The sequence below is a fragment of the Macrobrachium nipponense genome, chromosome 2, assembly GCF_015104395.2.
Source record: "Macrobrachium nipponense isolate FS-2020 chromosome 2, ASM1510439v2, whole genome shotgun sequence".
NCBI classification, from domain to species: Eukaryota; Metazoa; Arthropoda; class Malacostraca; order Decapoda; family Palaemonidae; genus Macrobrachium; species Macrobrachium nipponense.
The window spans coordinates 83,084,305-83,096,804 of NC_087201.1; the positions used below are offsets into that span (position 1 = coordinate 83,084,305).

The 12,500-nt window shown below is 39.9% G+C and overlaps 1 protein-coding gene across 2 annotated transcripts in view; it reads left to right on the plus strand.

The window, feature by feature from the left end:
* LOC135220726 (transmembrane protease serine 11D-like) overlaps window positions 1-5,658 on the plus strand; it is a 496,130-nt gene extending 490,472 nt beyond the window's left edge. The window contains exon 7 of one of the 2 annotated variants that reach the window (XM_064258157.1): window positions 4,529-5,658. In XM_064258157.1, the coding sequence (XP_064114227.1) occupies window positions 4,529-5,245 (717 nt within the window). In that variant the 3' untranslated portion in view covers window positions 5,246-5,658. The remainder of the gene's footprint in view (window positions 1-4,528) is intronic. The other variant, XM_064258156.1, reaches the window with a different exon arrangement.
* Window positions 5,659-12,500: the final 6,842 nt, after the last annotated feature.

The following is a 12,500-nucleotide window of genomic DNA, read 5'->3' on the forward strand; positions in this document are numbered from 1 at the left end:
GTTGGAATGGAAAAGGAAGTGAACCTATCATCATGCACAAAGGGATTCAGGGTCTTTGCCACGAATTCTGGGACAAATTCGAAGGACACTGACCCCCAACCCCTGGTGTGCTTCACATCATAGCTCAGACCATGCCGCTCTCCCACTCTCTTCAAAAACCGTCTTGAGCGTCAAGTTCCTGTCAGATGAGCGACGCAAAGTCTCATATGGACCCTTAGCGAAGATTCCATGTCAGAAGCTTGAGCTTCCTGTGAGAACTCGATTGCTCAGACCCCTTAACTAGCAAGGAAAGTTCCCAGGACGAGATGTTGGTACCTCTAAGGCGAAACACTAAACTCAGGGCCGCATTGTAGCCTCTAATGGCAGAAACGGACAAACGTTTCTCATTGCTGAGGAAGGTTAAAAAGTCTACTGTGTGCTGAATAGAGGTTCCGAGTGGAGAAAAACCCCATTTACAACACCAATCACAGTAGATCGCCCATTTGCCTTGGTAAACTACAGAGGTTGACCTTCTGAGACTGCTGAACATATGCCCTGCTGTTCTCTGAGAAAAGCTCTTGCTCAGAGGAGATACTTGACACCCTCCAACTGTGAAGAAGCAGGGATTCTACTGACTGGTGGAACCTTTCTGCATGTGGCTGACACAGATGTCGCCAAGGGGGAATTTCCCTCGGAACCTCGGACAACAACAACAGCAGATCTGGAAACCATTCCGCCTGAGGTCACAGAGGAGCTACCAAAGCCATCCTGAGAACCTGTGAACTCATCAGCCTGTTCAGGACTTGAGGGCTCAAACAAAACAGAGGGAAAGCATACACCTCCAGGTTGTCCCTGGGATGTTGGAACGCGTCCTCCGCTAACGCTAAAGGATCTGGAACCACTGACCAGAATATCTCCAGTTTCCTGTTGAACCAGGTTGCAAAAAGGTCCAGCAGGGGTCTCCCCCAAACCTGGAAGAGCTTGTCTGCTACTACCTGATGAAGGGACCACTCTGTGCCTAGGATCTGACCGCAACGACCGAGTTAGTCTGCAACCACATTCCATTTGCCTGGGATATACCTGGCTGAGAGCTTTACTGAATTGCTGACCGCCCACTGGTGAACCTCGACGGTCAAGGCACGAAGTTAACATGAAATAAGGCCTCCCCACTTGTTAACATAGGCGACCATCGTGGTGTTGTCTGACATGAGAACAACAGAATGACCTACTTTCTCCCAAAACTCCTTCAGACCCAGGAAGGCTGCCTTCAACTCAAAGACATTGATGTGCTGCTGTTTGTCCTCCAAACTCCAAACCTGAGGCAATAAGGCCACCTAAATGAGCCCCTCAACCTGCGAGGGAGGCGTCTGAAAACGAAGGCAGTCCAGTGGGAGAGAAATCAGAGGGACACCCTTCAAAAGATTCCAGTAGTCTAACCACCAACGAAGGTCCTCTCTCACTTCCAGACAGAGGAACCTTTAACAGGGGTGAGTCCCCCGCCAGAGACCAGAATTCCCCGTCTCCATTGTAGAGACAGAAGATGAAGACGCCCATGAGGGACCAGCTTCTCCAGGGAAGACAAACTCCCAGAAGAACCTACCACTGATGAGCTGACTGATGTGGTTCCGACAGGAAGTCGCACGCCACCATTCGCAACTTTTCCAACCTCTGATCTGATGGGAAAACTCTTGCAACCGCTGTATCGATGACCATGCCTAGGTAGAGAATCCTTTGACAGGGTATGAGGTTTGACTTTTCCTAGTTGACCACGAAGCTCAGTTCCAAACAAAACCAAAGCAGACAATCTCTGTCCTGCAGCAGCTTTTCCCTGGAACCTGCCAAGACCAACCAATCGCCGAGCTACTGACTTGACATGCCCTGATAAGGGAAGTTGAAACGTCTTGGGATCTTGCATAGCCCCCAGCAAGGCTTCCAAGCAGGAAGGAGTGAAAGACAACCAAGCCTGAGTCCTACTCTCCAAATTGTTGAATCCACGAATGAGATCGACAACTTCTGTAAAGGAAGACAAAAACTCTTGCGTGTCTCCCTCCTCCTGTTCCGGCAACGGAGACTGATGTCAAGAAGGTTGTGCACCTTCCTCATGTAAATTAATGGAGGAACCAGCAGCCAAACAGCACAAAACACCAACTAACACCTGTCTGGGCTGGATACAAGCGCCAACTCCCACAACGAACCAACCACAGCACTAGGGACATCACTACGCTCTCCCCCAACAGATGACTCTCCAACATGGCCATGTACAGGCACGGGTGTGGCAGAGGTATGAACGTGTGTCGGTGAGGAATCCAGACCACTTGAGATAGAATGAGAATCCCTTGGAGTCGAACTCCTGGAAGTACCAGGGAGAGGGGCAGACAAACACTCCTGCTGCACCAACTCCGCGCTCACAACCTTCGACCTCTTAACAGGTGCCTTGAGATCCTTACGGCAACGAATAGGCCCTGGAGAAGAAGTGGAAGCACCTGCAACATATGCACGAACGAGGGAGATTGCAACACGCTCGCGACTCGATGTAGAGGACAAAGCAGCCACTGCAGATCGCATAGGGGAAGATACACTAACACTCAGAAACACCAACACTCGCAGGAGCATGGGTGTGCTGCTCCTCACTTGCAGATGAAGAAAGGGCAATGTCCTTAGCCTTCCAACGCTTGATACGCCGACACAGTGGAGATGGGGGAGAAGGAGAGGAAGACAGCACTGGCTCCTTACACAATCTCTTCGCAGGAGGAGGGGGCGATGCAGCACACTTGCTTCCAGTCCTCCCAGCTGACATGGCAGCCAAGTTATCTTCTAAAACAGAGTCCATTCTCTTGAGAACTGCCTGGCATAAAGCCTCAGACGGACCAGCAAGAGAAGGGGCCGACGACATGGAAGGGAGATGCAGCGAACTGGATGGCAGAGATGATGTCACAGCAGCAAATGATGATGACATAGACGAGCGAGGCAGCGCAGCGGAGATGACTGTGAGTGACGTCATCGATGGGAGTGACATCATAAGCGGCGATGACGTCACAACTTCCTCTCAATCCAAACGGGAAGCAGAAGCCACTGGCGCAGGGATGCAAAATGACTGAACCTGCGACATCACTAGCAGGGCTGACGCTACGGCTTCCCTTTGTCTTGAAGAAGCGGCAATCGTCACTGGCGAAGCAATACAAAATGGCTGACCTCGGCTACCCATAAAGAAGAGGCCAGGAGGAGGGGGGTAGTGAGCATCCATGAAGTGTGTCAGCAAACCCTCCAAGGAGGGTGGACCCCGTAGACCAAGCGTCCCCCAAAGTGCCGCCATTTTGGACACCTCCGACTCTGAAATAAAAGAAATTGATGAAAAAGCCTCCTCCCTCTCGGGAATCGAATAACTCCCAAGGAAGAAGGGGTGACATTACATAAATCAGTCTGGCCTCCCAATACTTCCAACGATGAAGAAAAGGAAGGGGACAAAGGCACAACACTAGCATGGGGTGTAACAGCAGCAGGAGACATAGCATCGGGAAGAGGAGAAGAATAACCTCCCCACAAAGGAAGAGTAGAAACCCTACGATGCTCCATCTTGCTATAAACCAACTTCCACTGCTCTCTAGGCCATGCACGGCATTCCGTGCAGGGATTCGTTATTGTACAAATGTTAGAGCAACACCTACTGCAAGTGACGTGTGGGTCAGTTGCAGCCGAAGCCAAAAAACAAGAACACTGAAAACCTGGATGAAAACCTTGAGTTCTGGGGAACACACGTTGACGAGGCAGAGATGGAGCAGAAGAAGCCATAATAATAGCGCGTGCACACACACACATACACACAAAAGCAAAATGGGCAATGAACCGGGTAAAGGCCAAGAGAGGTCAACCACAACTCTCGTCCAGGCAGTTAAAGAAAAGACTGACGCAGTGGCGTGGGTGCGTGGTCCTTGACCACTCTTCACCTGATATACGTACTTGTTGCCAGATCTCACAAGATTCCTTGCTTTCATCTTAAATTTAACCGGATCCAGCTAGGCGGTAGAAATTATCCTATTGTTAAGACCGAAGGTTTGTTCGCGTATGAACAGTACACAATTTTTTGTTCTTTTTGTTAATCGTACAAAAGAATTATGTGCACAAGATAACAGAACATCAGAGACACATCTGAATTATATCACGGCCTTAAGAACAATGAGTAGTGTTGGTTGGTTGGGTGAAAATGGGTAATCCCCTTTCCCCTTTTTACACCTGGTACCACCAGGTGGTCACTTATTTGGTCACTACATGGCCAGTTCAGTGTATGCTCAGGAATGATACTGCATATCTGGAAGGTATACTGTGTGTCTCCCCATAGGAATTCAAAAGACCTCAGGTTGTAGATGTTTATCTAGGAAAAATACAAACTATAAAATTTTCAATACATTATTTTTTGTGAAACACTGGAAATCATAAAACATACCTAAGATTTAGCCAGTAAAATTGAATTATTTTAATTTTTTCTTAATTTGATTTGTAATGGTATTGTTAACTTTTACAATTAACTTTTTCTTTTTTCTTTTACTTGCAGCTCTCACTGAGAAATGGGGAGGTCAAAAGACCTCAAGTGTCTGCTGAAGTTTCAGATTGTGGAAAACTAACACCTAGCACAGAAACTCTTCCTGTAAAGGGAATTCTTAAGACAAGCCTCCCCAAACCAGCCGTTGTGACAGATATCCTCTTGGATGAAGAGGCTGTAATAGACTGCACTGGAGTCACCCCAAAGATGACTACCATCAGCAGGAAAGTCATGCCAGTAAATGTAAATAAGTGCAACTCACAACTCGGTGGCAACAAAACTCCATCCTTGCACCCTGTGGCTGCCATTTCCAACAGCTCAGGGCCAACTGTTAAATTTAGTAATATAGTAAGTACTGGAAAATGCTCAGACTTTGATGCAACAAGTCCAGACTCCAAGTTCCATGGTATTACAGAACTTGATTGTAAAGAAAGTCCAGCAAATTCTCTCAGTACAGTAGATTCATCCACAAATACAGAAATTAAGTCTTGGTCCAATATTAGCACTCAAACGATAGTATCCAGCACACTACGAAAACCACCTGCACAGGTACAAAGTCTGAAGGAGAACAGAACTGAAGAAAGTAATGATTTCATGGCAGCAAAAGCAGATATGAATAAATTGAACAGCATAGAATCAGTGTGTGATCCTCACTCTTCCAAACCAATAATTAATAATGGTCATGAACATATGTGTAAACACAACTGTAATCATTGTTTTTACATATAATTATATCCTGTTTACAGTGTGCATTACAGATAAAAATACAGTACCTGTGAAATGTGCTTTCATTCTAAATTAATGGCTAAATTTAATTTTTTATAAAAATTATGTAGTTTTTATGCAGTGCAACAGTATATTTGTATATGAAACTCAAAATGAATACTGTACAGTCTTGTATATATGTAAATTAATGTAAAATATGTAAATTAATATGTAAAGTCTTTCATAATAAATTACCGGAGCTTTAATGTAATTAGTGTACATTACAGTATGTGAAAAAGTTGCTTATAATTTTTTTGAATTACAATAAAATCTAAAATTTGTTTAATAATTCAGTACTGGGTGTTTAATTTTCATTGTAAATTTCACTAGATTAATACAAACTACTTTGCAGTTAAAGGGTTATTTTACATGTGTTCCTGCTTATACAAGAGTGGTAAGTTTCATGATGATTAACTGTACTTGGCATCAAATACAACAATCTTTGAAAATTATTCCTTCTGCCTCTCTCTCAGGTACACAATACATATATCTTTTCAGCCTAATGTGATTTGAAATTTCTTCTAAATTAACTTATATCAAAAAACAAATTACAGCTAAAACAGATTTGGAACATTTGGAAATAAACATTCAGGAAGAAGTATGAAAAGTATGGCTACATTCCAAGTGATCACAACCTATTCCCATCATCGTATAGGATAAAAATACCGGTACAATACTTTCTCAATTCACAGTATCAAATAAAATTAAAGGTGATGAATATTAAAAAAAAATTTTTGGCACAAGCCATCATTTCCAATCCCAGGGAACTAGGAGGCAATTAGGGAAACTCTTTAAGACTTTCCACAGCCTTGCTGTCCAACATCTTCAGCTATTACTTTTTTGTGGAATGAGGGTTTTCTCCCAGTTATACCTTTGGATCTTTGAACTTCACTTACCTTAGCCCAGTGGTTCCCAAACTGGGGGCCATGTAGCAGGATGCAAGGCCCCATAATCTGAGGATATATATGTTTAAAACCATGAGTTTTATATATACAAGGGTTATGCTTGACAGTGAGCAGTGGGCCATGGATAAATATCCTGTATGAAAAGTGGGTAATGACCAGAAAAAGTTTGTAAGCCACTGCAGCTTAGTCACTTAGAAACTATCTCGCAGCCAACCACTTGGTCTTAAGCACTAAATGGCTGAAAATGCCCAGTGCTTGGAATGACACCCTAAGTGTCAAGCCTAAATTTCAAAAATCAATCAGTCAGTCATATTTTCTGACATGAAATTTATAGCCGAGGAGCACTAGACTTCATCCAAAATATCAGTGAAGTAGATTGCATTCTCAACGTTCAAGTTCTTCCTGTAGACTTCATTTTATTATCAATTCTGCAAGTGGAATTTTATTCTGTGCTCACTCCCCCTTTATTAATTGTCACAGTCACCCAACTTGACAAACAAGAAGACTGTAATCCAAAAAGAATGACATTACAGTACTAAGAAACTAAACTACACTTTCTACCATACACTGCTGGAAATTGTACTAGGTCCTGACCATGATGATCATTTGTTCCAATATGCCAAATGATCAAGATGATGTTACGTACAGTGAAAAAAAAAAAAACCACCTCAGTTTTGTATACCAGTCATCAAAGGCCTTGAGATGACTTGCAGCATATGAAGTGTGTTAGAACTTGGGTGTGTTATTCCAACTGGCATACTACTCAAAGAAGGCATGGATGATAGCTGTTGTTGTCTACACCTTTGAGTTTCCCAAGATTAGCCGAAGTTGCTATCAATGAAATACTTCCACATCCATCTTAAGGGGGCCGGCCGGAACCCCTATATATGGTGGTATAGGGCGAAAAATGCAGTCATGAAAAAATTCATGGAGCTTCATATGGCAATTGAGAATACGTATACGAAATATTTCGTCAAAATTCCTCTTACTTCCGTAGTTACAGGGTAATTAGTAAACTTAACTCAATAAACCTAAAACATTCATCCGTGCAAGAAAATGCAATATTTCTTCTGTTACCGTAAATTTTGATAATTATTGGCAAAGAAATTGTGAGAAATGGCATCTGTAGAAATTCCGTGGCTGGCAGAAGCGAGTATCTGGTTCAATCATGAATCAGTTGGACCATAGACTTCAAGTAGATTACACGTTCGAGTTTCACCTCGTGACATTCGCTTGCTTTTATGTATGTTTATGTATGTTTCGGCAAGAAGTTCATCATGACAATGAGGAAAAGACAAGGAAAACATCTCGCTAACATACAGACGAAGAAAAATCGCTCAAGTATTATTACAGAATATCATAATATACGCGTAGTTAGTGAAGAGAGAGGGGAGGGTTGCCTAGTAACGCCCCCTTCTTGCCTGACAGCACACGTCACACTGTGCCCAAGGCTACGATCTTTGAGCAAAGAGATCTTCATTTATGATAAATAACATAGTTTTGTTTTTTTAGTACCCAAAATGGAATATGAAATTCATAATAATCATGATTAATTAAATTGTCTTTGTAAAAAGAGAGTACACCTTCGAGTTTCACCTCTGACATTCTCTTGCATTTACGTTTGTTTATCTTTGTTTTGGCAAGAATGTCATCATGCCAAAGAGGAAAATACAAGGAAAACATCTCGCTAACATACAGAAGAAAATTCGCTGTAATAAGCGGAGTTAGTTAAGGGGAGAGAGGGGGTTACGTAGGAAGGAGTGCCCCATCTTGCCTCAAGCAGTGCCCCAGGCTACGATATATGAGCAAAGGGATCATCATCTATGATTAAATTATCATAAATAAAAAATAGTTTTGGTTTATATACACACAAAAAAGAAATATACATTCATAATAATCATTATTTATTAACATTGTCTTTATAGAAATACGAAGGAAAACTTTGAACGCCCGTATCTCAAAACTATACTTATTGACCTTCAAAATCTATCTCCTCACTTAGTTTTAAAGCTATAACATTGGAATTTGGTATATAACTCAGAAAGACATTATAGAACAATCAAATAGAGCCTTTTTTTCCAATTTTTTTGTCTTTTTTTTATAAATTTTTTTCTCGTGATTTATAGGGTTTATTTTTTTACCATATTGAAAAATTTATATCTAGCAAAAAAATGACTTTTAGAAAAAAAAACTCTCCATTTGATTGGAGGTCGACATCAGGTCTATATATGGTAGTAATTCCAGGTCTTAATATTAAATATCAAGGGAGGAGATAGAATTTGAAAAATGGCAGTTTTCGGGATAAATTGCCCTGGCGTCACAAAACCGAAGGTCAGAGGCGAAAATCATATGCGGTTTGGAGATGTCCCAAGTCACCTTATTAAGTGGTATGAATGTCAAAGTCCTGTCGTTAAAAAACGGCATTAGCCGGCCGGCCCCCTTAAAATCTCATGCTTTGGGATCTCTAGGGACATCTTGGCAGTTTCCTCACTAACATTATGACTGGTTTACTCATCTTGGTGATTCTATTTGCAATCTTGGTGATTCTCTTTGCAACCAAGGAATATATGTTCTAACCTGTGGCAATACTGGCAACCTGCCATCAGCTGGGCATACCCAAGTACTGTACCTTGATACCTTGTGCATCTTTATTCTAATATACAATGACGAGCCTGACAGAAGAACTATGACCTTATACACGTACTAGACTTTGAGGCCTCACCACACAACCTCTTGCTCTAAACTTGGGAGATATGTTCAAGCTGTTCACAACACTTAAAGCAATGAATGCAATAAAACAGTACATTTATTCACTCAACAATGCAAATGCCCAAAGTTCACTCAATTTGTAACACATACAACCAACCATAAGTTGCTGGTAATGTCCCCTCAGATTGGTGGCTGTAAACTGATGCCATGCAAAAAACTGTGCAGCTCACAAGGCATGTAAAAAATGTGTTTACACTGACTTGGCATCAACCTAGTGGGACAACACTGCTGCCTCTGCCACCTGGTAAGCATGGAGTTTTCACAACTTGCGATGATAGTAATTGTTATACTGCATATTATCATGCAAATAATTTACAAGAAAAAATCACAAATACCATAGTCATGTACATAGACTATTATACGGTTATACCTAATGAAATGAGGGAGAGGTATTAGCAAAACTGCAAAATACTTTCTCATTTGAAAAATCTTAAAAAAAAAAATCATAAATACAATCCAATGTCAATTTCTGTATATGATTACGAGCCAAGAGGTTCTTATTCTTGAAAGAAGTCCTGAAATTTATCTCAGTTTTGAATACCATTATGCTAGAATGAAGCTATCCCCATTGCATCTTTAAAAATCATTATAAAGCCTCAGCAAGCAGAAGCTAATGAGCAGTTCACAATAAAATAAGAAGTTTACATTTATAAAAAAAACATGGTTTAGTTTTGCATGTATCCACACAATAATAAAGCCCTTTACTTCTGTACAGTTAATATTCAGAAGGGAGATTTATAATGGCTCCTAAGCATAATATCTGAATAGAAACGCTAAAAATTTGTTGCGTGAACAGAAAATCCTTTTAAAGATCTTGTGTTCTCCCAGAAGATTTTCAATGAAAGATATAACAAAATCATAAGTAGAAAGTTAAGGAATATTCCAAAGCACACTCAAGAAGAAATCAGCATGAGATAAACTAAGAGTTACCTAGCAGAAGCTTAAGGAATATTCCAAAGCACACTCAATTAGAAATAGACATTAGATAAACTAAGTTAGCTGACAGAAAGTTATAAACTAAGTTAGCTGGCAGAAAGATAAGGAAATTCCAAAGCACAATAAAGAAAAAATATGAGGGTTACAAACTCCATTAGCCAGCAAGTATTCAAAATGAGAAAGTGCCGTAGATACAAGGTCATATGATGATAACCAATAGCATATTGCCTATATTAGTCTTAAAAAAAAGGTGTCCATAAAATAATTAACCTTCTTTTAGTCACTTAGTAACAACTGACGCAATTCTTTTGTCTTCAGCCAAAAACATATTGCATTCTTGCCAACAGTGTACCTCAAAGTAGCAGCTTTCACTAGATCAGGAATCTGGATTATCCCTTCATGCAAAGGTTGGAATTAGCTTTAAAGTCTAATGCTAAGGAAATATTACAGATAACTGTCCATTGGTTTGAGTTTCCTTAGCCATTAGCCTGTGAACTGATTGTGGCCAGAGCACAAAGTAAAGGCTAGCTGAAGAACTGCACGAAGACTGCCTTCTTTAAGAGGAAAAAGAAAAATAAAGAAATGAACTCATACCTCCAATGATTAATTCTCTGAACACTTCTCAACATACAAGAAAGACAGCCCAAATTTTAATGTTCCTAAACTGAATTTTTATGCTAAGTGCTCATTTTTATTCGCTGATACTTTTAGAAAAACATTTTCACCACATATCCAAAATAAGCCGAGGCAGTGGGTAGACCAAGAAAGTCTTTACGTAAATTGAACTAGAAACAAAAAGGAGAAAGAAGAGAAGTTATAGTGCTGTATATCGTGAGTTGAAAAAATCTGGTATCAAGCCATTTCATATTATCAGCAAGCCCAACATCACTCGGCAACAGAGAGAAGACCATGCATGGTTTTGTGGTTCATTTCTTAAAGATTGGGATGAAGCTGACTTTCTCCATGATGCCGCATCAGATGAATTCATCATTTACACAGTCAGGAAGCCAAATCATAAAAATGTTGGGCTGCAAAGTTGGATGATATCAGTGATGACATGCGCTATCACCAAGTTGTGAAATTTCCTGAATGTTTGGGAATTTTTCTCTGTTTTACAGCCAAATGGTTAATGTGGATCATCAAAGAAAAAGGACAGTCATAGAATGGCGAATACTTCAGAGAAACTGTGCTTACTGGTGGGGTATTTCCTTTCCTCAAAGATCCTGAAAATGTGTTATCTGTTGAAGAAGTCACATTTTTACATGATAAGACACCATGTTTCAAGGCTCTTCAGACACAGGAGCTGATTCGAAACAGTGGTATCGATTTCTTCTCGACATGTGAATTTCCAGGTAGCTCCCCTGACATTAATGTGTGTGAAAACATTGGTAGTATCTTGAAGGTTTGTGTTGAAGCGTGCACATTGAACTATGATGGTCTACCAAGCCTTGACAACATGCGAAGAGAGGTGACTGAAGTTCTTAGGGAAATGAAGTTTGAGTCTCAGCTATATTGTGATTTGCTAAAATCATACCCCTCAAGAATGCAGGCTGTGGTACAGGCAGATGTAGACCACAAAAAATATTAAATACTTAGAGAGAAACTTAAATAAATACCTGTTCTGGATTACTTTTGTTTTTGTCCATCTCAATTTTAGTTTATATATATATATATATATATATATATATATACTATATATATATATATATATTATATATATATATATATATATATATATATATATAAAGATAAATGCCACGAAGGAAAAATAAACGAAGGTGGTCTGCAAGATCTTTCGACTTTAAAAGTCCTTTACTGAGCAGATACTGACATAAATACGAGAAAAGAATACAAGAAGATTTGTATAACTGACAGATAGGGATTATAAAGAGATTAGTACCTAGAATCCGACACACCTGGAAGATAAGAAACCTTCCCAAACAAGCATAAACAATGGGTGCAATTAAAGGTTTAAGACAATCATCTCAGATACAATTTCCAGACAATTAAAGGATTATAGGTGACAGCTATTCAGAACTTGGTAAACAAAACCATATTTACAATACATGACAGAAATACATTACAACAAAAATTAATAACTCTAAGGCAACTGATTTTTATTTAAGTCAGTAATTATATCTTTGAGGTCATTCTTAAACATGTTACAGATACAAGGGTCTAAATGAAAAAGGCCACGACTAACATTGAAATTACAATGAAAAGTAAGTTGTATTAAAGCAGATTCTAAAAGATTTCGTGATAAGACGTCTCTTGACCTTGCAATTACTGAACTATCAATCCAATTTATTCGGTGATTGTTTTCACTTAAATGAATGAATAATGCATTAGATTTTTGCCCAGTTTTTACAGAATATTTATGCTGGCTTAGCCTTACTTCTAAGCCTTTGCTGGAGTGTCCGAGATAAAATGAGGGACAATCCATACATGGAATTTTATATATTATGTTGTTGCTTTCTCTGCGGCCATTTTTTATTCACATTCTTTTTAGTGTGTTATTATAGGAAAAAAACAAGGTTGACATTAAGAGCTTTTAACAATGGTTTAATGGTTTCAAATCTGTTAAAATAAGGCAAACTGAGAATGTTCTT